The sequence below is a fragment of the Guillardia theta genome (assembly GCF_000315625.1).
Source record: "Guillardia theta CCMP2712 unplaced genomic scaffold GUITHscaffold_23, whole genome shotgun sequence".
Lineage (NCBI taxonomy): Eukaryota > Cryptophyceae > Pyrenomonadales > Geminigeraceae > Guillardia > Guillardia theta.
This window is the reverse complement of record NW_005434651.1, coordinates 243,779-266,054: the sequence shown is the minus strand read 5'-3', so window position 1 is coordinate 266,054 and position 22,276 is coordinate 243,779. Positions and strand designations below refer to the sequence as shown.

Here is a 22,276-nt window from a genome sequence, read left to right as displayed (position 1 = left end):
ATGGACAACAGTTCGGTCAAGCAGTATGGGCACGAATTGCGTCAATACAGAGCAGGACTGATGGGTAAGGGAGGTAAGGAGAGTCAATTGTCACGTTTGTGGTATTTCAAGATTAGTGCGAAAACAACAAGATGCGATTAGGCCTTCTCCCCGAAGCCGCACCATTGTACCTGCAGGCTGTACTGCTTCGCCTTGTCTACATCCATGTTTCCTGACACCGAGCTGAGCATCAGCTTGGTCGTGAAGCCCTTGACTGACGGGTCGTACACGGAGGTTACCCCTCCCATCTCGAAGAGCTTGCCTGTGCCCCTGAGGCTCGTAAGGTAGACGGGGGCCGGGCTGGCTTTGAAGTTGCACGATGACGTGTCGACGTACTCGTAGACGAGGTTGGTCGAGTCCGACTTCCACTGGCCCTCCGATATCCCGCAGCAGGCCCTCGCCGCATTGCTCGCTACCGAGCTCCCCGACACCAGTCGTACTCCCGTGCAAGGGTACTCGGCCGCCGTGATCTCCTTGCGGTTGATGAGCATGTCTCCGGTCGGGAACACGGACCCGATCCCGCACCATCCCAGCTGCCACTTGTTCACTCGGGCATTCGCCTTGGAGACGGTGTCAAGGTACGAGCTCAGGCCCCCGATCATGGAGCGGAACGAGTTCTTAGGAAGGTCGGATCCCGGGTAGATGGAGGCGGTGCCGACCGTGTCCTGCACGGCGCCCATGCCGCTCAGCGTACTGAAGTACTGTGGGCTCCCTCCGAACTGACAAGCCTTCGTGTTGATGTTGACTTGGATGCTTCTCCCTGCGTTGTCGTTGGACCAGTCATTGGGGGAGGTCAGCCCGCAGCAAAGCCCGACTTCCTGAGGCCCAGTGGACTCGCCCACGCCGCACCACTGCACCTTGACCTGGTTGGAGTTGACCTCCCACGCCTGTCGGGTCTTCGCCGGCGCCATCACGTACATACGAAAGCTGTCCTTCTTCGAGTCGTGGATGCTGCCCACCCCGGCAAACCCGCCGATCAAGCTGTTGCCAGACACGCTGGTGAAGTACATCACATCGTCATTGAGGAACTTGCACCGGTCTGTGTTGACGTCGATGAGCGTGCCGTATGTCTTGAAGTCTTCCCATGCCACATTAGATGTGCCGCAGCACACGTGTTTCTTCGATTCCTCTCGGATCCCGGGACACATGTTAGCGCTGATCACGTCGGTGTCCTTGCCTGCGGGACCCTGGGCACCCCGGGCTCCGATGTCTCCCTGGGGCCCGACGTTTCCAGGAGGACCAGGGGGTCCTCGTGCACCAGGGGGGCCCTTGGGTCCAGGAAGGCCTCGAGCACCAGGGGTGCCAGGATCTCCCGGAGGTCCTCGTGGAGAGTCTCCGCGCAGGCCCGGGTTTCCTCGTTGACCTGGAAGACCAGCTGGACCGTTGTCGCCCGGATACCCTGGGGGTCCATTGTCTCCTTTCTGTCCTGGTTCGCCGACGAGACCTCGCGGGCCCGGAGGTCCCTGGATGCCGGGGACGCCGGTCCTGCCTCGATCTCCCTGGTCGCCAGGTAGCCCAGGGAGGCCCATGGGGCCCATGTCGCCAGGAACTCCTGGTCTGCCCTGCAAGCCTGGACGGCCCATCGGTCCTGTCAGTCCCATGTACCCTGGCGGGCCCACAACTCCTCTTACTCCTCTTGGTCCTGTTCTACCGGGCTGATGGGTTCGATTAGACCGTGCTCAAGACTTAACAAAGCATCACCTCGCCAGGAAGGACCTCGACGGAAACGGCAGGAGGACGATCGAGCTTGTCCATGAACATCTTCTGCTTCCTTGCAAGGCTTGCCAGCTTTCTCTTCAGCTTCATCACTGCAAGTCACATCAGCATCCGGCGCAAAGCGTGGGAGGTCATATTTACCTTTCGTGAGCAAGGTGTCTTCGCCCTTAGGGAAGTTCTGGAACATGTCTCCATAGAAGTCAATTCTGTTAGGATGTTCGAGGTCAATGTTGGCGTCGCTGGAGTAGATCGCCTTGGGGTCAAACTTTTTCACTATCTGACAATCTTCGATTCCAGTGCCATCACAAGGAGCACCTTCGAGAGCAACCTCTTCTCCTCTGGGCAGAGCTCTCATGCTCGTCCACGAGGAGATGAGGAGGAGCGAGAACAGGAATGCGCCACCTGCCATGATCATCCTCTCCCTCCCTCCCTCCTCCCATCGCGTTCTTGCCATCGCGACGCCTCTTCGCAACACCCCACCCCCACCCCCTCCTCGTAGATTGACTCTACTCCCTCGGTACCTCACCTCTGACCATAAGTACCCACCCTGTTGGGTATACATCGACTGAAGTACCCCACCCAATCAATTTCAGTACCCCTGATATACTCAGAATGCATTGGGGAAGGTATAGGGTAGGTGGTCTTATGAATGACACGAAGAGTCGTCGCCATGACGGGACGGTGGATGCGACGGGATGGGGCCGCGCTGCTGGGAGGTGAGAGATAGGAGAGGAGAGGAGGGGAGAGGAGGGGAGAGGAGGGGAGGGGAGGGGAGGGGAGGGGAGCGGAGCGGAGAGGAGAGGAGAGGGCGAAGAGGAGAGGAGAGGAGATTGCGAAGAGGAGAGGGGAGGGGAGGGGAGGGCGGAGAGAGAAAAAAAAGGGATAGTATTAGTAGCGCGAGAGAGGCGACGGTTTATTTAGATGAAAGGAGGAGACGCGAAGGAACGCAATTAGCAATCTTGGATTTCAATAAGGCATGCTTATAATCTTATGCAGCTTCCGTCCTCTTCGCAATTTTCGTGGTTTGGAGATTCAAGCTTAACGGATCACAACAAACACCTGGTTTACTTGGTCTATTTTCTTTCAGATGGCTAATAGCTTTGTTACAGTACTGGATCAGTCATTTGATCCCCAGGCAATATATGGCGTGGAAAAGTCACTTGACATGACGCACTCTAATCGCATCGATGATTATTCTCCTTTCTTTGCCGAAACCGATGATGATATGTCTTCAAGCTTGGTGGCGAAAGGTAATCCTGGCATTGCGTTGGTGTTAAGAGTGAATAACATGATGCTCAGTTCAGCAACTCAAGAAGAGGTTGATCAAGTTGGCCAAGATGCAAAAAGCATTTATGAGGAAATTGGACGAGCCAGTACCGATCTCCACAACTGTTCTGCCGGGTGAACCTGGAAGGTTGGGACCAAGGGGTATACGAGGACCACCTGGTGCGCCTGGCCCACAAGGGCTGACAGGAGCCGTTGGAAGATATGGTGTGACGGGAAACTCCGGTGAGCCACATTCCCGTTTTCATAATATGAACTAACCAAGAACCAGGAGTTCCTGGCGACATGGGCCCCATGGGCCTCCCTGGGCTACCTGGCGACCAGGGAGATCGAGGCAGGACCGGCGTCCCCGGCATCCAGGGACCTCCGGGCCCGCGAGGTCTCGTCGGCGAACCAGGACAGAAAGGAGACAATGGACCCCCAGGATATCCAGGAGAGAATGGTATGGCTGGTCTTCCAGGTCAACGAGGAAACCCGGGACCCAGAGGGCAATCTCCCAGAGGACCTCCGGGAGATCCTGGCACCCCTGGTACTCGAGGCCTTCCTGGACCCAAGGGCCCCCCTGGTGCACGAGGACCCCCTGGTCCTCCCGGTAATGCAGGAGCCCCGGGTGACATCGGAGCCAGGGGTGCCCAGGGTCCCGCAGGCAAGGACACCGACGTGATCAGCGCTAACATGTGTCCCGGGATCCGAGAGGAATCGAAGAAACACGTGTGCTGCGGCACATCTAATGTGGCATGGGAAGACTTCAAGACATACGGCACGCTCATCGACGTCAACACAGACCGGTGCAAGTTCCTCAATGACGATGTGATGTACTTCACCAGCGTGTTTGGCAACAGCTTGATCGGCGGGTTTGCCGGGGTGGGCAGCATCCACGACTCGAAGAAGGACAGCTTTCGTATGTACGTGATGGCGCCGGCGAAGACCCGACAGGCGTGGGAGGTCAACTCCAACCAGGTCAAGGTGCAGTGGTGCGGCGTGGGCGAGTCCACTGGGCCTCAGGAAGTCGGGCTTTGCTGCGGGCTGACCTCCCCCAATGACTGGTCCAACGACAACGCAGGGAGAAGCATCCAAGTCAACATCAACACGAAGGCTTGTCAGTTCGGAGGGAGCCCACAGTACTTCAGTACGCTGAGCGGCATGGGCGCCGTGCAGGACACGGTCGGCACCGCCTCCATCTACCCGGGATCCGACCTTCCTAAGAACTCGTTCCGCTCCATGATCGGGGGCCTGAGCTCGTACCTTGACACCGTCACCAAGGCAAATGCCCGAGCGAACAACTGGCAGCTGGGATGGTGCGGGATCGGGTCCGTGTTCCCGACCGGAGACATGCTCATCAACCGCAAGGAGATCACGGCGGCCGAGTACCCTTGCACGGGAGTACGACTGGTGTCGGGGAGCTCGGTAGCGAGCAACGCGGCGAGGGCCTGCTGCGGGATATCGGAGGGCCAGTGGAAGTCGGACTCGACCAACCTCGTCTACGAGTACGTCGACACGTCATCGTGCAACTTCAAAGCCAGCCCGGCCCCCGTCTACCTTACGAGCCTCAGGGGCACAGGCAAGCTCTTCGAGATGGGAGGGGTAACCTCCGTGTACGACCCGTCAGTCAAGGGCTTCACGACCAAGCTGATGCTCAGCTCGGTGTCAGGGAACATGGATGTAGAAAAGGCGAAGCAGTACAGCCTGCAGGTACAATGGTGCGGCTTCGGGGAGAAGGCTAGTTGATAACGCTCGGCTCGGCAGCCTCCACGTTTTTTGTATTCTTTGATTCGTTGTGCATTTAGTTTTTCTTTGTTTTCGCCTTGCATATACACGCCTATGAGTTTTTAAAATTCTCTCACTCCACAAGGCTTACACGCCCGCACTCCAAACGTCGACAAGTCCAACAAGTCCTCTACCGGACCCGATCTCATTCGGGTGTTCACCTTGTCTTGCCCAATACCATCTCGTTGAATCTCTTCACCTCCACCTCTGATCCGAAGCACGCTGCCGTCCTCTGCCATGGCGCTCAGTGCCGGTTAGCGTCAAGTCTCCTAACCTGATCAACGGCCTCGATCTTGGAGTCCAGCAGGGAGTTGCCGGTGACGCCGTCGGAGGAGCAACCTCCCGCCTTCTCCACAAGGAAGGCGTACGGAGCCACCTCAAAGGCGAGTCGGAGCTTTGCTGGGGACTTGGGCGTGCTCGGGTTGGTGAAAATTCCCATCTCCTTGGTGAACTGCTGGTAGACGTCGGGCACGAGTCCACCAGTGTACCTAAGAGTGTATCTGTTGTGCATCCAGTAACTGACGAGCTTTTCATATCCTTCAAGATCGGCGCAGGCTCGGAGGTTGGCTGGTGAAAAGATCTTGGACTCCTGAAGCAAGAGAGTCAGAACAGAGGGAAAAGAGACAAAACCTTGCTGCTGTTGCTGTCTTGAAGGCTTTCATCACTATGGTCCATATCATCTCGACCACTTTTCTTTCCCTCCTCCTACTCCTGGACATCCTTCTCTTCACCTGCTCCCCTCATGTTCATGTTGATGTTCGTTGTTATCACCATCACCATCACGGTCGCAATCACCACCAACAACATCAACGTCGAACCTTGTTGATCCTGATCTTCTCCTTTGACGCTATCCACCTATCTTCAGTGATACAAGTAAACTCGTATACTCCGTCGTCGCACGCTATCAGAGCCGTCGTTCGCGGCCCGTACATGACCACCATCGCCGTGATCTGATCCCTTCCCGTCGCTCCCAGCATTCCTGTCGTCTTGTCCCACACGCCTGATCCGCTGACGTTACTGGCGCAACCCCAGCAAGCTCTGCTCGCTTACCGATGATCGTCCCTACCGCCCAGTTATTGTCGACGATGGAGGAGCCGTCGAGTGGGTCCCAGCAGACGGTGAACCTGCCGTTGGGGTTGGTCTCCACGAGCTTCGGCTCCTCCTCAGACGCCGCCTCCTTGATCAGCTTGCATGCCTTGGCTGCCTCCCACAGAATGTTGTCCGCTATGACATCTAGCGCCAGCTGGACATCGCCAAACACAGAGTTCTGCGATGCAGCGACAGTCGCCAGGTTCACACGGAGAGCGTCTCCTACTCTCGAGGAAGCCTCCAGCAGCTCCTTGGTCAGCTCCCTTACGTCCTCGTCCTCGATCTTCTTCCCGAGCACTTCGTCGAGGCTAGGGTAGTGCTCCTTTGCCTCTGCTTTGGTGTAGTAGGAGGAGTGAGACGCCCCGAACTCCGCATGGTGTCCGATCTCCGCCATGGCCCTGCATGGAGAAACGGGAAAGGGAAGGGAAAGGGGGAGCGGGGGAAGGGAGGGAGGGAGGGATAGGGGAGAGAGGAGGGAGGCAGATGAGAAGAGAGGAGGGAGGGGAATAGGAAGAGTATCGTTAGCACGTCACCACAGTCTCATTTGTATCACATCAGATTCTCCTCCTTTGCTGGACCGCACGTGCGGCCTCCAAAATCTCCAGGCCGAGCCCTCGACTGCACCTACCCTCCTCAGCTGCTCCTCAGCTGCTCTTTATGTTCTAGAGGTTCTCACAAAGAGAATGAGGACGCGGAGACGGCAAGGAGGGCATCAGACATCAGAGGGTTCGACCAGCTCGACATTCACTTCTCCTGCCTCGAACGTGTTGCTAGAGGCCTCTGAGCGATGAAGCACTTTCAGCAGACTTTCCTCGCACAACATCAACCAACATGATGGGTATGCCACTTGTTAACCAGCTCTTCCTAGCTTCCTCGCTCCCTTGCAGCCTCCCCCTCCCCCTCCTCCCCGTCCCCGTCCTCCGCCCTCTTCGCCATTATCGATTCGCATCTCACCACCCTACCTCGTTATTCCTACCTGTTTTAGATTCTGGGGTGGGTACTTGATAGACCGTGGGCAATGGTTGGATCCGGAAAGGAGAAAGGGCGGAGGAAGGAGGAGAAGGAGGCGGGGGAGGAGGAGGAGAGTGAAGAGGAAGAGCAGAGGAAGGGAGTGACTCTAGTCACCCAGCTCAGCTGGAACAAGTTCTCCTCCCTCCTGGTCTTGCGGCCCCGGTGGGCAGGCCCTTGTGTAGCTGCTGTCCTGGTTCCGAGCTCGCAGTCCTCTGAGTTCCACGAGGGCGTGCAGGAGCTGCAGCAGAGTAGCCATGACATCACTCAGATCGTTGCAGTCTGGGAGGACGAGCTTCACTTCGAACGGTATCCCATCAACGCCATGCGCAACATCGCTCTCGCGCATGCCGGCACCGACCTTGTGTTCCTGTGCGACGTGGACCAGCTGCCTTCGGTCACCTTCTCTGCCCTGCTGCAGCAAGAAGACATCTTGATGCTGCTGTGGAGGTGGTGCTGTGTCGAGCGAAACGCCATCGTGGTACCTGCGCTGGAGCTGAAGAAGGGGGGAGGCGAGGCGATCAGTCTTGAGGATGTGCTAGGAGACTATGAGATGGCAAAGAAGCTTCTGCACGAGGAGGATCTTGAGAAAACTCGGGTGATAGGATTCCAGACAGAAAAGTTTCCCACAGGACACGCGGCAGAACGAGTGAGGGAGCTATGGACAGCGTGCGAGTCGATCGAAGGTAGATTGGAGAATGGCGGGAATGTGAGCGAACGTTGAAGTACACACTGACATGGAAGGCAGGATACATGATAGAGTACGAGGAAGGATTTGAGCCCTACGTGATAGTCTCGAGGCAGAGCTTCCTTCTCTTCCTCGCTCCCTCCGCTGAGTACTGCAGCAGGTGGATGGTTCCCGCGTACGATGAGAGGTACGAGGGCTACGGGAGGTGAGATGACGGTGATTGTTGTTGAGCAAGAGATGATGATGATGATGTAGGAACAAAGTGTCGCACATTCGACGGATGGCGGTGCAAGGGTTTCATTTCCGGGTGTTTGGCTCGCGAGCCTTCGCTGCCGTTTCCTGATTGAAGGTGCGCAGGTCTGCTTCAAAGCGTACGTCGTGCACCAAGAGCATGAGTTGTCGAGGGATGCTCAGGAGTTCTACGACAGGGAGAATAACTCAAGGCTGGAGCAAATCAAACATCTCGACATGAAGTTGGCGGAAATCGTTAGGAACGATCCTTTCTCTCGCACTTGTTGCTATTGCCCTCAATTCGACAAGTATTGCGGTCAAGGTTTACCTGGACCACTTGGGCTCTGGCGAGACCAAAAGGTGAAGAGGAGAAAGTATCATCGCAGCCCTGACGGCTTCTTTCAAGGTGTACCAGCACTCGAGAGCTTCCCTACACGCCATGATGACAAGGAAACTGACTCGCACAGCAACTCCTTTCTTTGACATTCTCCATCGGAGCACTGGGAGGGTACTTCGGAACATTTTCTTCTTTACACACCAGTACGAGCTTGTCCAGCATCACTCCCAGCAGCTGACAACCTACGGCAAGTTGAGCAGCAGGGCTATCACAGCTGTCTCCCACTGCTCACTCTCCCACCTTGTCGGTGCGATCCGACAGCTCAGGCACTGGAACGACAACGCCGTCCTGTCCATCCTCGTTCCCGACGGTTTCATAGGACGCTTTCTTGCCTGCTGTGCGAGATGGCTGGTATCCTTGAGCCTCGTAGGATGTCAGGGGCAGCTGCGGATTGTCACTCTGGCAATGGACCGCAATTCGCTCTCTGCACTGACGCGGGGCCGCTATCCGTCCAACCTCGTGCGATCGGTTAGCAGGAAGAATGTCCCCATGGTGACTGAGTTGGAACGCGCAGGTTGGGCTGGCGGTGGTGGAGACGAAGTGGAGTCTGCTGGTGGACGCGGACCTGCTCCCTTCCCATAGCCTTGCAAGGAGGCTAGACAAGTTCCTTTCGAGCTCCCAAAAGGACGAGCTGACTGTCTTGGTGGTCCCAACGTTCGAGGCCTCTAGGGTGTCTGACGTCAGCAGCATTCTGAGAGCAGCGAGGGGAGAGATGGCGGCTCTAATGCATGCCAGCAAAATCCGCGGCTTCCATTTGGACCATTACAGGGAAGGCCATGGAGCGACTGACTTTGAAAAGTGGGTGCAGCTGTTCCACCCAGACCACCTCTCCTCCTATGACATCGAGTACGAGGACGGCTTCGAGCCCTACGTCGTAGTCTCCACCCGAGTCATGCAAGCGCTGAACCCTCCGCTCTATGACACGCGATTTCGACATCCGTACGCTGATAAGGTCTCGGCTTTCAGGTGAGAGCTGCTGCTGCTGCTGCTGCTGCTGCTGCTGCTGCTGCTGCTGCTCAATATTGACCACAGGCGACTCTCCCGCGAGGCTCTGCGCTGGTCGGTTTTCACTGGCGGGTTCTTCCTCTCGATGCCTCACACGCCCAGCACTAGCAAGCGAAGAGTCGAGATGACAGAGGAGGAGGAGTTTTTCTTCGCCGCTTCCTACGGGCTGGCGGATCGCTCGAAGATGAGCAGCAGGGGCTCTGAGACTGCAAGTGAGGTGGAAGGTCAAGGGATGGACGAGTTGAGAAGGACCGGGAAAGTGATCTGGCAAGGCTTTCCGTCGCTCGACGACACCCCAACCTTGCACCAGCTGTTTGCCAGCTGGGACTCGGATGTCAAAGTTGACGCTGGCAACGTCACGCTTGTTCAGGGGGTCCATGACAGCCTGGGGACTGAGTCGGCCATGGCACTCAAGGTCTCTCTTGCCCCGCGCATGACCCGGGGCAGCAGCACAAGCTCAGGCGGCCTCAATAGTTTCTTCCGCCTCCCCCTCCTCCCACATGACTTCGTCCTTCAGTACCAGGTCCTGTTTCCCGCAGGGTTTCAGTGCGGGGAGAAGGGAGGCCGACTGCCTGGCTTTTCCCTGGGCGAGGAGATTCTGGGGAGCTTTTGGAGGTGGACCAGCAACTCAAACTTTGTTCTCAAGTGTTTCCACAAACCTCTGCGGACAGGCGATAAAGAAGTCTCGGTGCAGAGCACTAGACTGCTGTCAGTCAGCATCGTCAGGGATGTCTGGACGAGGCTTTCAATACGTCTTGGCATTCAGTCGTGTAAGGATGAAGAAGGAAGTGTTCGAAAGGAGTTCATGCGCATCACCATCGATGCTTTTGTCAATCATGTGCATTGTTCACGGGATGTCTTTAGTTTACCGGCGAGGGCCGATCCCCTGTATCAGCTGAATCTGCTGGACATGCGGACATTCTTTGGGGGAAGGGGAGCAGATTCGGGAACGTCTGGACCTTCGATTTATCTGTCTGATCTACAAATATTACAGCAGTAGGACCCATATCGAGCTCAAACGTCCTGGCCCACCATCCCTTGGGAATCTGGTCAGTTTCAACATGGAGGGAGTCGTGTGTGGAGAGGAGGAGGTTGTTAGAAGGAGATCGAGAGCATTTTGAGGTTTCCTTAGAGGACCACCCCCCCACCCCCCAAACTTCATTGTTTCACCCCACCTTGTCTGAGACCTGATCTACTACCCCCATTGCTGTAGAGTTCCCCTTTACCCCACCCCTCCTCATTTCCTAAACAAAGTTCACCCTCGTTCACCACCACCCCTACACGCTTCTCACCCCCACCACGCCTTTCACATAATTCTCACCCTACCTTTCCCACAAACCACCCCTACCCCTTGCAGTGTAGTATGTAATCAGGCTACATTAACCGTCAAGCGCAGTTGACACATAAGCCCGGTTAGCTCAGTCGGCAGAGCGCAAGGCTCTTAACCTTGTGGTCGTGGGTTCGAGCCCCACATCGGGCGAAGCTCCGACTGAACTTTTTTGTCACTGAGTCTCCCTTTCAAGTTTTTTAAAGTTAGATTCCGCCGGGTCAGTGACAGTGCGGTGGGCCCCCGGCCACCGTCACTGCTCAGTCTTTTTTGGTCTGACGATTACGGGGGCATCTGAACTTCCGGAAGTTTCTCTTCCAAGGAACTTCGGAACACGTATCACTCAGCGATCACTCAGGCTCAGGTTCAACGGTTCAGTTACAGTACCGGGCGGCCCATGCCATCATAAGCCTTTCCGAGTCAAATACCCCACCCCCTATCAATCCGAATGATAATCACCGGGGGGTACTACCGTAAAAGGGTGCTTCTGTGCGAGGGCAAGTACCTGTATAAGGGCAGTCAAAAGTACCGGTCATAATAACCGCTAATCAAGAATCCTGGCCCGGATTTTTCATACTATGATACCGGGCCCGGTACCGGCGCTGCAGCGGGCGCGGCCTTGAATCCCAAGTAGGCTCATAGTATATCTCGGTCACTGATCAGTGGAGTAGAGACGGCATGCCAGTGTGCTCTCTTGCAGGTCGAATATCTCGGAAGGCAGTTTGACCGGCGATCATCCGATCATGTTTGGCCACTGGGGCCTCTACTACCGTACTGCCCGGCCACGGTGACTAAGTAACAGATTGCGCGCATTTACTCAGCGAGTCCGAGTGACACCGGCCACTCAGTGTCGACGGTCAGTGACCGTGACCGTACTGAGACTGAACGGGGCCGCCTCAGTGCCTCGAACAACTGACCGTTGGCAAAGTCATGCACTGGGCCACCGGTTCCGATAAGTTCCGAAGTTCGGCAGCCTCAGTCGGAGCCTGACTCGCCGCAGTGACGTACTACGGTCGGTCACTGGTGACCGGGTGCGACGGTACCGGAAATTGCTGCCGGGCGTCGAAGGCCCGTTACTGACCGTTGACACTCGGACAAGTGAAACCGCCGAACCGTTCGGTTGAAGATGGGATCCGAAGGCAGTGTACCGTACTGTGACTCGTCGGACGGTGACGTCCGAGCCGGGCCGCGCCGTGCGGGGCCCGGCGGCGCGTCGCCGAACCGTTTCAACCGTCAAGTTTACAGACACGGTACTACTGAGCCAGGAGAGGCAGTCATGATGGCCGCCGGGCACCTCGGAACTTCAAGAGTCAGGCGCACAAGTTAGAGCAGGGTGGCAAAAAAAGACTGAGCCGCAGTGCCCCCCACCGTCACCGCCGGTCCGGGAGGGCCGCATCATGATGCCACTGTCAGTCACCCGGCGGGTGGGCAAGACTCGGCGGCGGAAATCTAACTTTACTAGTTAAAAGGGAGACTCAGTGACCAAAAAGTTCAGTCGGAGCTTCGCCCGATGTGGGGCTCGAACCCACGACCACAAGGTTAAGAGCCTTGCGCTCTGCCGACTGAGCTAACCGGGCTTATGTGTCAACTGCGCTTGACGGTTAATGTAGCCTGATTACATACTACACTGCAAGGGGTAGGGGTGGTGTGTGGGAAAGGTAGGGTGAGAATCATGTGAAAGGCGTGGTGGGGGTGAGAAGCGTGTAGGGGTGGTGGTGAACGAGGGGACTTAGTTACGCAATAAGGGGTGGAAGCCGAAGGTCGCATGGGTGATGGGATATTTGGAGGGGTGGTGTTCGTACACCAGAAGGTATTCTTTTGTTTTTAAGTCCTCTTCTTGCTAATTAGGGGGGGTAGAATTAGCAATAGGTGGGTGGTAATTTCTTTGGGGGGTGGGGGTGACAGGGAGGGGGTTGAATGTCCCTCGGACCGTTGCAACAGACAAGATCGAAAATACGTCTCTTCGATGTACCACCCCCACCCTCCTGAATGACACAGTTCCTCTGTTCTCTACCCCGGTCCCCTGATCCGTTTTCACCACCACCACAACCCTGGCCCAAGGAACACTTTCAAAGCCCCACCCTTGAAAAAAACCTTTAAAGTACCCCTCCATCATCTCAGATTTGGGACCCCTACCCCCTAACACCAATCCAAGATCCCCCCATGCAGTTTGCTCTAATGGTCCTCTCTTTTATCTGGGATCCCCTGCCCCGGCCCCCCTTCCTTCCCCCCCCCCCCCCCCCCTCATCCCTCCTCCCTCCTCCTCGCTTGCCTATCTCATGCAACCTCCCTGCCCTGCCCCTGCAGCCATGACCTGCTCCTTCCGATCCTGATGCATCATCAGATCCCCACCTGGGCCCGGACTCAGTCTGCCCTAGCCCTTCCATTCTATGTTGCTTTCTCAATCAGAGGCAGATTGCAAATTGTTTGTTCATCCATCAAGATAATCTGTGCAGATGCAGATAAGAGAGTGTGAGACAGAAGGATCGTGACCTGTTGATTGTTCGATGCACTTGCTTGAACTTGGTTATGTGATATCGAAGGGCACGGGGGTGATTGCCTGGAGGCGGAAGGAAATAGTTCTCCCCGTCAGAAAGATCGCGCTTCAGTGTTGTAACACTGAGTTGTGGCCTCAGGTTGCATTTCTCAAGGGCTTTGCTGGCAAGAGAAGAAATGAGGAAGAACTTGCTCGCGATCCTCGTTTGCCTGGCATGCCTCCTTGGGCAGGCATCAAGCCACGCCACGTGCCAGCCAGGTAGGATGAAGCTGCTGTCACGCTTATTGTTTCTCACCCACCTTGGACAGTACATCTCAAGGATGAAAGCAAGAAGCACTTCTGTCCCCTGGTGAGAACAATGAACTCCCTGATTGTTCATGTCGATGAGCAAAGACTTTCAAGGACGTCACGCCTGCCGTCCTCCAAGACGGGTTCGACATGGGATCCATCAGAGGAGACTTGAGGATGCAGGCCGCTGGAACGAGCATTACAAGCACCTTCACCCGCAAGGTGTGCAGAGTGCATAATGATAGGAAGAGCGAGGACGTGTGGCTGAGTTTGTCGCCCAGGCTTACAATGAGATCATCGGCGTTGTAGGATCGAAGAGACAGTTCGGGCCCCTCTCCCTGTCTGCTACCGTGGATCCTCAACATCGTCTGTATGCAGAGGCTGTCTTGTCAGCTGGAGACAACAAGTTGGGAATACAGGCACCGCTTAACTTGTCTCGACGTCGGTCTTGACTTTTCAACCAGGGAATGACTGTGCCCAACTCTCGCACCAACAACACGATCTACAATCGTGTGTCGATGCAATCCAGGGTGGGCAAAATTCGCTCCCTAGCTCCTCCCCTCCTCCTCTGCTCTGCTTCCGATCCTCTCGCTTCCCCTCCGGCAGGTCAACTGATGGCAAGCAGGTCCCTCTCCCTCACGGGCATGTGGACATGGCAGCGTCTGCGATGATGAATGTCACTCAGATCGATGGCGCAAAGCCATGGCAAGATTACCTCAGCAAGAAGGTTGCGATCGAATGATGTCATTCTGAAGAACTGACCACGTTTCGCCTCAGATGGATGTTGCCATGTCTTTTGTCCAGGGGAATTTCACATGTGGCTTTTCCACCTCGATCGATGGAGAGTTTTCCCGGAGCCCCAACTTGACCATGAGCAATTCCATGGCGTCTGTGAAGTGCGTATGATGATGCGGAGGATGGGACAAGACGATTGACGATGAAATTGTTGTTATGGTTCTTCATGATGATGATGATGATGATGACGACGACGACGACAACGACGACGATGATGGACGTGGCCAGGTACAATGGACTCGGGTTGATGATCACATCGGACGGTTCTCTCAACCACATCATGGACAAAGTATGGGATGCAGTAGACAACATCCTGATCCCTGAGGTTCCATGAGTGTTCTCTTCGTCCCCCTGCCTTCATCGTGCGCTCTTTCGCAGCCGCTGCCCGAAGAGGAGGAGTTCGCCGGGTCGAGCACGAAGTATACTGAGGACAGCAGCGATTCCAACGGCCCGATGACCTTCTGCACCTCGGTGCTCTCGTCAATCCGACCCGCAAAGGCTGTTGCAGGTCTACGCTCGACCTCTCGTGATCAGACCTGAAGGAAGGGTGTGCAGATAGCTGCAAGGTTCCCATCTTGAAGGACGTGTGGACATGGACAGGAACGTGCTGAGATCCGCTTTCTCTGTCCCTTACACTCTTGCAGTGGAGAAAACCCTCGGAAACGCCAAAGTAGGCGCCCTCTATACCTCAGAGAAGTGAGGATGCTTGCTCCCCTTGAGTTAGTCAGCTGACCGTTTTGTCCCTGTTGGGCTCTTGCAGGAGCTGGGCGGTAGGAGGAGGATACACTTTTCCAGGGAACGAGCTCGAGGTGAAAGGAAGAGTTTCAAACGGTGAAATCAAATCGCTTTCCCTTGCGAGTGCACTGGCGGGTGATCCGATGAGCAGACTGGCCCCTCTCCAAGCTGCATGCCACCTCGTCGGTCGGTGTTTGGGCTGGCCGCACCCCCACTCGCCTGACCTGCCTCTCACCGTGCAGATCTCGACCAAGCTTGCGGACAATGTGAGGTTGAACTTGTGCAGTGATGTCGATCTTGGGGCTGGCAGCCTCGACAAGATCCTGGCGAGGTGACGTGAAAGTTCCTCCTTTACCCAATGCCCGGCTGACCTCCACCTAGCCGGCAGTTTGGCATTCGTCTCCGCATCAAGAACGATCAAAGCGTGTCAACCGAGCAGAAGCAGAAGCCAGAAATGAGCAAAGACGTGCCTGTGCTCTCGCCTCCGAAACCCCCGAAGGAAGAGGTGAAGAGGGGTGGAGGCCCGAGGGCATCTGACGAGAAGTGAAGGAGAAGAAGGATGCGAGCGGGAGACAGAAGAAAGTCGAAGATCGACAGGACTGGGCCAAATTCAGTTGGAAAGAGCTCAATCCCATGCAGCATATCATGAAGCTGACGCCTTCAGCTCCTGACGCCTCTCCATCTTCGCCTAAGGTCTTGCAAAACTTCAGCGTCTTTCAGTCCGATCAGATCGAGAAGATCAAGTCTGCCTCGACACGTGGTGAGCTCCCGCTGCCCCTGCTGCTCTTCCTCTCCTACTGCAACTTCCCCTCTCCCCCTTTGGTGTTTCGCTCTTTTCCTTCCCGTTGCCTCCCTCGGCTACTACTTGCACTGAAACGTTTCCAGGGTTGGATTCTGTCAAGGAAATGTTTCACTCCAGCTTCTCTCAGCTCAAGGTTCGTGTCTCTTCCATCCCGCAGCATGTCACAAGACCTTTCGGGCATGCACATGCACATCTTGACTCACGTGCAGGGGACATGAAGAGCATCGCCGGCGCCGGTAGTGAGAGCAAGAGCGCGCATCTGCTCTCCTAGGCAATGCATGTATGTGTAATAACTCCAGAACAAAGTCTGTGTCAATATAATGAATTCAAAACTGTCTTCTTTACGGTCCATCTGCCCTGCTACCCTGGTCAATTATTCTTGCGTCATGTGGGATCATGTTGGGTATTCCATTCACGATGGGGTACGCGACCCCTGCCTCCTCTGAGATGAGCTCGTTTGTCTCCTCGTTATACGTCAACTTCGACTTCGTGAGGGGGCAGGCGAGCACTTGAAGAAGGTCCTCCACTACATCCTTCTCCAACCTAATCTGGTTGTTTGCTCCGGTTGTGCTCTGCGAAGAGCTCTGCTGGCTCGACAGGGTTCTGACGCTGGGCCGCAAGGCTCTCGACGCCCGCATCATCATCGGGTAAAGCTTACTGTTCATGTCCGAGGTTAACCTGAAAACTAACAATTCAGCATCAGCGAGGGACGTGGGAAGTTGAACAAAAACAGACTGATGTCCGGTGTACTAGACAACTTGTTTCCTCACCATCGACTATCTGCCACTCGAACACAAGCAACCTGCAAGATTCGGATATTCTTATCTTTTGTTTCCTCGAACTTATTCTCACTCCCGCACTTCCTTCCTGATCTCGCTCCCTTCCTTTTTCTTATCATGTACATCCCGCTCCCTCACCTTCCAGCCTTCCTCTGACCCTTCCAATCACGATACCGCTGCAGTCTATGACATCATGCTCAAATATTTCTCTGCCTTCCTCCTCCTTGTACCTGCTCCTCTCCTCGCACCTTGCATTCCCTCTCTCCAAAATTTCTACCACCCTACCCCTCCTTTCCCATTCCAACCCTACCTACTGATTTCCATATACTACGGGGACGACAATAGGACCTGGTGGTAGGACAAGGCCTAGGACATGGCATTGAGCCCTCATCCCCACAGTCCGACTTTCTCGAACTTTCTTAAGGTGTTTTAGTCAATATTTGGAGGTTCATAGTCATTACTGAATGTCGAAGAAAATACAATCTGGGCCATGAGGCAACTTTTACTTGTGAAGCTCTAAGTAAAACTGTGATAGCTAAGTGGTATACCCCAACTCCTCACAATCCAACTTGCACTTGACTATAACAACCACCCCCTTCAAAAGAAGCTTTCAATGTAATCCGATGAATACCCATAACCAACAATACTGATCATACTGAGGGTACTGATAACCCCTATTTTTCATACAACTTTCATGTATTTGGTAGGGGTCATGTGGAAATATCACCGGTTTATCGACTACCCTACCTGCATCTATGAACAGGTTGTCACACCCCTACCCTCAAATTTCCATATTCTGACCCACCCATCATGTACCGTACCCTTTACCAGGCATGCTGCGTCCCGTCCTCCTCTCCCTCTCCCTCCACCCTACCCCTTGTGCACCCTACCCCTCTCTAATTGCGATTCCACTAGGATTCCTAAATAAATTATTACTCAAGGTAACGGATTGTTTTCACTTCTACTAGTTGAGTGATGATTGAATTACTACCCCATCAACGAGACTACCCACCCAAATACAACTTGTACCCCCCAGACCGTAGAGACCCCCCTTCCTCATGCGCTTTGCAATGGCGGCTCGACAAGCAGCTGCGATCATGGCGATGGTGTCGATGATGCAGGCAGTGACCTGCTTCTTCCATCAGTCATCGCCTGTAGCCCACCATCTTGGTATCGCAGTACAGCCTCAGGTCATTCATGGCCCCTCCCTCTTGAATCTGGTGCATTTCGAATTAACCAGGATCACTGCAGGTTACCTCGAGTACCAAGTGCTCCATGCGAACCCAACAATGCAGCAGTCAATTCGACATCGGAATGCACATGAGACTTCGAGGAGGAGGAGAAGTGGTTGATCTGACCGGCGATGGAGGCGTCTTGAAAGAGATCCTTGTGGAAGGCTCTGGCGACGAACTCCCACAGAACAATGACGATGTTTGCGTTCACTATGAGGGAACTCTGCAATCGGACGGATCCAAGTTCGATTCTTCCAGGGACAGAAACACACCCTTCACTTTCAAGCTCGGCCAAGGAAAAGTCATCAAAGGGTGGGACAAAGGTGGAAACGGTGCAGTAGGAGGGGGCTGCGAAGATGACATCGTCCATAGGTGTTGCTACCATGAAGAGAGGCGAGAAGGCTGTGTTCACTATCAGAAGCGACTACGGTTATGGTGCTGAAGGTAGTGGCGACAAGATCCCAGGTAATTTAACAACTTGTCTACGTGGAATGTGTCCTGATGCAAGTCAGGGAACGCAACCTTGATCTTCGAAGTCGAGCTCTTGCGATGGAACGAGGTAACAACACCTCGTGTGCCCTGTGATGTTGTCAGTACCTCGTGAAGATTGCTTCGCCTCTGATGGCAACGTCTGGTATTTGCTTGAACTGTTTGAACCTTTGCCTCCCAGCGTGAAATCACCAACGATGGAGGAGTGTACTTGAAACCCCTCGACAAGAAAGGTATGTTTCCCAATGCTGATACACCTCGCTCTGCGTAGATGTTCCGTTGTCTCCTGATGATCGTCTCTTCTGCTCCCATGACATCCTTGTCCATCTCTGACGCGTTGGGGTCAGGAACTGGATGGCGACATCCTGACCGTCACGATGAGGTGAGCTAGTTCCATTCGAGCGATACAATAGGCCGTGCTACCTGCTTTTCTGACAGCATGTCGGTGTTGCAGGTCATCGTCAAGTACGAGGGACGCTATGAAGGACAGCCTTTCACTGTCAGCAATGATTTCGAGATGATCAAACTCGGATCGCCAAGCTCACCCCTGCCCCCTGGAGTTGAGAGGGCTATCTGCAAGGTATATTTATAGGTTTTCATCCATGCCGCGCTCATATCTTTGTCTCCAACTTACATCGCCAAATGTAGGAGATGAAGAAGGGAAGCAATGCTTTGATCACTTGCCGATCAGACTACGCTTTTGGGGAGCATGGCGTTCCAGGCAAAGTTCCACCTAATGCAGACGTGAGTGTGGGTTCGGATCGGTGGAGTGTAAACTCATCTTACTGCCAGGTGATCTACGAAGTCGAATTGAAAGACTGGAATGCTATCCATGGTTTGATGACAGATCTAAGACCTCCGAGTGATTCCATTCCTCTTAGACGTTGCCAAGGACGGAGGAATCATTGTCAAGTGCCTTGGACAGGTGAGTTGAGCTTGAATCTTGTTGTTGTCTGCCAAGTTTGCTGTCATATGACGAGTCATGCTCTCTCCTGACTTGGCTGCGATACAGCTGGACACGTATGGACCACTCTGTGACGACGCGTCCAAAGTCACATTGCATGTGGAAGGCAAGGTGAAAGAAAACGTGTTGCCATGGCATGCTGCAACCGCTGAGCAACATCTGTAGGTCCTCGAAGACGGAAAGGTTTTCCTGGGGCCGGCAGAGAAGTGCATCACTGTTCGTTGAGATTCTCTGCAACATCCTAGACTGAACGATGTTGTTGTGATCGTCAGGTTGGAGATGGAGAGATGCCGGAAGGGTTTGAACGCGGGTTGGAGAAGATCAAGAAGGGCCAAAACGCCATCATCACCCTCTCGCCCAACTACGCGTATGGAGAAGCAGGGAACGAGGATATGGGGGTCCCGGCCAATGCTACTGTTCAGTATGTCGTGAATGTGAACGAGGTGGTTCCAACCGAAGGATGCATTCTGCAGGGTGAAATTTTGACTTGTCAGGTGACTCCTACCTATCAACTTCAACTCAAGGACAAGCTGGCAGCAGCTGAGAAGAGGAAGGAACAAGGAAACGGTTGTCGGCCTTGGTTCTCTCCCGTGGTCTCAACTGATGTTTGACAATTCCAGTCTTCTTCAAGAGCGAGGATCTGGAAAAGGCTCTGAATAAGTACGACAAGGCGTTCAAACTTGTTCAGGTATGTCTTCGATGCCCATTGCTCTGACCTCTGTTGCACCCGCGAATCCTTACTTTCCTCACCAACTTCTTGACGATTTCAGTATGAGCAAGGTGAAGGAGACGAAGCTGAAGCTGTGAAGAATCTCAAGAGCACGTGTCACACCAACAAGGCTGCAGTCCTTGAGAAGCAAGTAAGACATAAGGGCTCTCTCCTGCTGCTCCCCTAGCACATGCACGCCTTACTGCATCTCTCATGGCAGTAGCTCCCGCCTCCTCTATCTCATCATCCTTCTTGTCGTCCATCTCCATCTCGTCGTTCCCTTGACTGTCTCAGTATCGTCCTTTCTGATCTCCTTCTTCATTTCTTTCGTTGGTGCCTCACCGCACTTCTTCTTGATCGCAGGGGAAACTGGATGAGTGTATCGCGGAGTGTACCAAGTCGCTAGACATCAAGCCGACCAACGTGAAGGCTCTGTTCCGGAGAGGAAAGGCTTACTGCACTCAAAATCGTCTCGAGGACGCAACCAAGGACCTGAAGCAGGTCTTGGACTAGCAGCTGTCCTCATGTCCTCTCTTTCCTTCTCATCGCCGCTCACCTGCTTCACTCGTTTCAGTTTTCTGCGGCCTGCACTTGACGTTCCTCCAGGCCTTGACTGTCGACCCTGAGAACAAAGCAGCGAAGCAGCAGCTGCTCCTTGTGAACCAAAAGCAGAAAGCTCAGGCACGTGAAGGAGGGAGAGGCACCTCTTGTCAGCTGACGACGATGATGATAGGACCAGAAGGACAAGAAAGTGTTCGGAAAGATGTTTGCAAAGCCCGGGGCCCTAGCGACAGGTAGTCGCCCTGTCGTTGGATGCCCGTGCCATCTCTGACGACCGATGGAACAGAGAAGCCTGCCAGCGCCCCAAAGAAGGAGGAGCCGGCGAAAGAGGTCGGAACTATCTCGTTGCTATGAGATGCTGGATCGTGACGGGTGGCGATGCAGGAAGAGAAGATCGAAGAGTTGGGAGAGGACACGAGGATCAAGTAAGAGCAAGGAATGTGAGGAGTCAGTGGAAATGAACATGTTACTTGAAAGCTACATCTAGTGGAGTCACGGGATCGACTTTGTCGGAGTCTCAGCTGGGAAATTGTTCCCCTCCAATTCCAGCTGAATGGCCAGCTCGTCCTCCAGCTTCTTCAGCTCTCCGTGAGTCTCCTCACAGGACATGTTGGCCTTCATCGCAGAGCTGGAAAGTTTGTGAGTGTGAGTGGAGCAACAGACGGCAGGCAGAACGACCGAGCAGAGATGACCCTCGCCTCCTCCTCCCAGTCGACGCGGGAGAGCAGAAACCCTCCGATGCTGCAAAGGAGATTCAGGAAGAAGGCGGGCAGGGAGGAGGGTCGTGTAGGAGGGGAGGGAGATGTTAGGATGTTGAGGGCGGGGTAGCTGAAGCAGAAGGCGAGGGAATGGATGAGGGAGGGAAGAAGCTTGTGGGAGGGGAGAAGGGAGAAGGATGGGGGGATGAGAATGGAACGACCAGCTCGTGCAGCCAAGTCCAGCTGCCAGCCCCCACCACAGGCCGTAAACTCCGATCCCTCCTCCTGCAGCCGCAAGTCAGCAGGAGGACAGCTGGAGATGAAAGATTGCCAATGAAGAAAGTGAGGGAGATGCCGAGAGACTGGCCGATGAGCCAAAAGCCGAGGAAGTTAAGCCAGGCCACGAGCTTCTGCCTTCCCATCCCCCTGCTCTCGGATAGCTCAGCCACAACTTCTTCCTCGGCCCCTCTCCTCCTTTTCGCCTCCCCGCTCTCCTCCCTCCTCCTCCTCTCAACGCGCCTGAAGGATCCGGCGATCGCCGTCTGACAGCCGTCGAACACCTGACAACATTCAGTCAGGATTGCCGGACAGGAGGGCACGAGTTAGGGAGGGTGAGGAGGGAGACGAGAAGATAGAGAGGCAGGAGAAAGGAGGAGGAGGAGGAGGAGGAGGAGGAGGAGGAGGAGGAGGAGGAGGAGGACGACGAGGAGGAGGAGGAGGAGGCGAAGGTGGAGGAGCTCCAAAGTCACCTGGAAGAGCGCGAGGATAGGGACCAGGGAGGCAGCCTTGCTCACCACCTGCCATGGCGGTCAACGAAGACGCAGGGCCGCCGAGCGCCTTTCCTCCTCGTCCTTGCTGAAGAGATAACCGATGTAGTCCTTCACAATGAGGTAGGTGATGGCGAGACTTGCCATGAAGGAGATGGTGATGACAAGCGTGACCTGCCGATTGCTGAACATCAGCTGGACTTGAGCTGGCCTCCTCCTGGCCTCCAGATCCCCTTCCTCCTCTTCCTCTTCCTCCTACCTCTCTTCTCCTCCTTCTCCTCATCCTCATCCTCCTCCTCCTCCTCCTCCTCATCATCATCATCATCATTGTCCTTACCCTCGTTGCCGTCCTCGCCTGCTGTCCTTTGCCCTCCCCCAGCAAGTTTCCTACTCTGATGGAGACGGCGAT

At 54.8% G+C, this 22,276-nt stretch overlaps 8 protein-coding genes and 2 non-coding genes across 10 annotated transcripts; 5 read left to right on the top strand and 5 right to left on the bottom strand.

Annotated features, from left to right (window-relative positions):
* Nucleotides 1-137: 137 nt before the first annotated feature.
* Nucleotides 138-2,164, bottom strand: GUITHDRAFT_136983 (hypothetical protein; the record flags this gene model as incomplete). Its single annotated transcript, XM_005834945.1, has 3 exons — nt 138-1,694; nt 1,741-1,847; nt 1,897-2,164. The coding sequence occupies 3 exons, from the start codon at nt 2,162-2,164 to the stop codon at nt 138-140; spliced, it is 1,932 nt and encodes a 643-aa protein (XP_005835002.1).
* Nucleotides 2,165-2,842: 678 nt separating this feature from the next.
* GUITHDRAFT_106105 (hypothetical protein) lies at nt 2,843-4,767 on the top strand (the record flags this gene model as incomplete). The annotated part of the gene is made up of 3 exons (XM_005834944.1): nt 2,843-3,005; nt 3,055-3,264; nt 3,311-4,767. The coding sequence occupies 3 exons, from the start codon at nt 2,843-2,845 to the stop codon at nt 4,765-4,767; spliced, it is 1,830 nt and encodes a 609-aa protein (XP_005835001.1).
* Nucleotides 4,768-4,963: 196 nt separating this feature from the next.
* Nucleotides 4,964-6,295, bottom strand: GUITHDRAFT_159511 (hypothetical protein; the record flags this gene model as incomplete). Its single annotated transcript, XM_005834943.1, has 4 exons — nt 5,857-6,295; nt 5,625-5,806; nt 5,081-5,395; nt 4,964-5,038 (listed from the first exon to the last, which is right to left on the bottom strand). The coding sequence occupies exons 1-4, from the start codon at nt 6,287-6,289 to the stop codon at nt 4,964-4,966; spliced, it is 1,005 nt and encodes a 334-aa protein (XP_005835000.1). The 5' UTR covers nt 6,290-6,295.
* A 618-nt stretch (nt 6,296-6,913) lies between these two features.
* On the top strand, nt 6,914-10,224 carry GUITHDRAFT_136980 (hypothetical protein; the record flags this gene model as incomplete). Its single annotated transcript, XM_005834942.1, has 7 exons — nt 6,914-7,589; nt 7,652-7,796; nt 7,847-7,898; nt 7,949-8,182; nt 8,379-8,687; nt 8,734-9,185; nt 9,252-10,224. The coding sequence occupies 7 exons, from the start codon at nt 6,914-6,916 to the stop codon at nt 10,222-10,224; spliced, it is 2,841 nt and encodes a 946-aa protein (XP_005834999.1).
* Nucleotides 10,225-10,631: 407 nt separating this feature from the next.
* Nucleotides 10,632-10,704, top strand: GUITHDRAFT_t46. Its single transcript has one exon. It is a non-coding gene; the product is annotated as a tRNA-Lys (tRNA).
* Nucleotides 10,705-12,055: 1,351 nt separating this feature from the next.
* Nucleotides 12,056-12,128, bottom strand: GUITHDRAFT_t43. Its single transcript has one exon. It is a non-coding gene; the product is annotated as a tRNA-Lys (tRNA).
* Nucleotides 12,129-14,380: 2,252 nt separating this feature from the next.
* GUITHDRAFT_151910 (hypothetical protein) lies at nt 14,381-15,540 on the top strand (the record flags this gene model as incomplete). The annotated part of the gene is made up of 9 exons (XM_005834941.1): nt 14,381-14,456; nt 14,510-14,639; nt 14,687-14,731; nt 14,776-14,827; nt 14,892-14,962; nt 15,018-15,052; nt 15,109-15,197; nt 15,248-15,371; nt 15,416-15,540. Coding segments are annotated over exons 1-9 (713 nt in total), but the record flags the coding sequence as incomplete, so codon positions are not given.
* Nucleotides 15,541-16,033: 493 nt separating this feature from the next.
* GUITHDRAFT_39630 (hypothetical protein) lies at nt 16,034-16,186 on the bottom strand (the record flags this gene model as incomplete). Its single annotated transcript, XM_005834940.1, has 1 exon — nt 16,034-16,186. A coding segment is annotated over one exon (153 nt), but the record flags the coding sequence as incomplete, so codon positions are not given.
* Nucleotides 16,187-17,761: 1,575 nt separating this feature from the next.
* On the top strand, nt 17,762-20,831 carry GUITHDRAFT_106101 (FKBP-type peptidyl-prolyl cis-trans isomerase; the record flags this gene model as incomplete). The annotated part of the gene is made up of 20 exons (XM_005834939.1): nt 17,762-18,002; nt 18,052-18,144; nt 18,192-18,238; nt 18,350-18,401; nt 18,516-18,550; nt 18,623-18,748; nt 18,817-18,912; nt 18,961-19,003; nt 19,050-19,093; nt 19,181-19,243; nt 19,298-19,348; nt 19,405-19,575; nt 19,627-19,699; nt 19,753-19,820; nt 19,903-19,992; nt 20,205-20,342; nt 20,448-20,498; nt 20,575-20,635; nt 20,689-20,732; nt 20,787-20,831. 20 exons carry the CDS (start codon nt 17,762-17,764, stop codon nt 20,829-20,831), a joined length of 1,632 nt encoding a protein of 543 aa, XP_005834996.1.
* Nucleotides 20,832-20,894: 63 nt separating this feature from the next.
* Nucleotides 20,895-22,059, bottom strand: GUITHDRAFT_106100 (hypothetical protein; the record flags this gene model as incomplete). The annotated part of the gene is made up of 4 exons (XM_005834938.1): nt 20,895-21,030; nt 21,081-21,143; nt 21,322-21,385; nt 21,969-22,059. The coding sequence occupies 4 exons, from the start codon at nt 22,057-22,059 to the stop codon at nt 20,895-20,897; spliced, it is 354 nt and encodes a 117-aa protein (XP_005834995.1).
* Nucleotides 22,060-22,276: the final 217 nt, after the last annotated feature.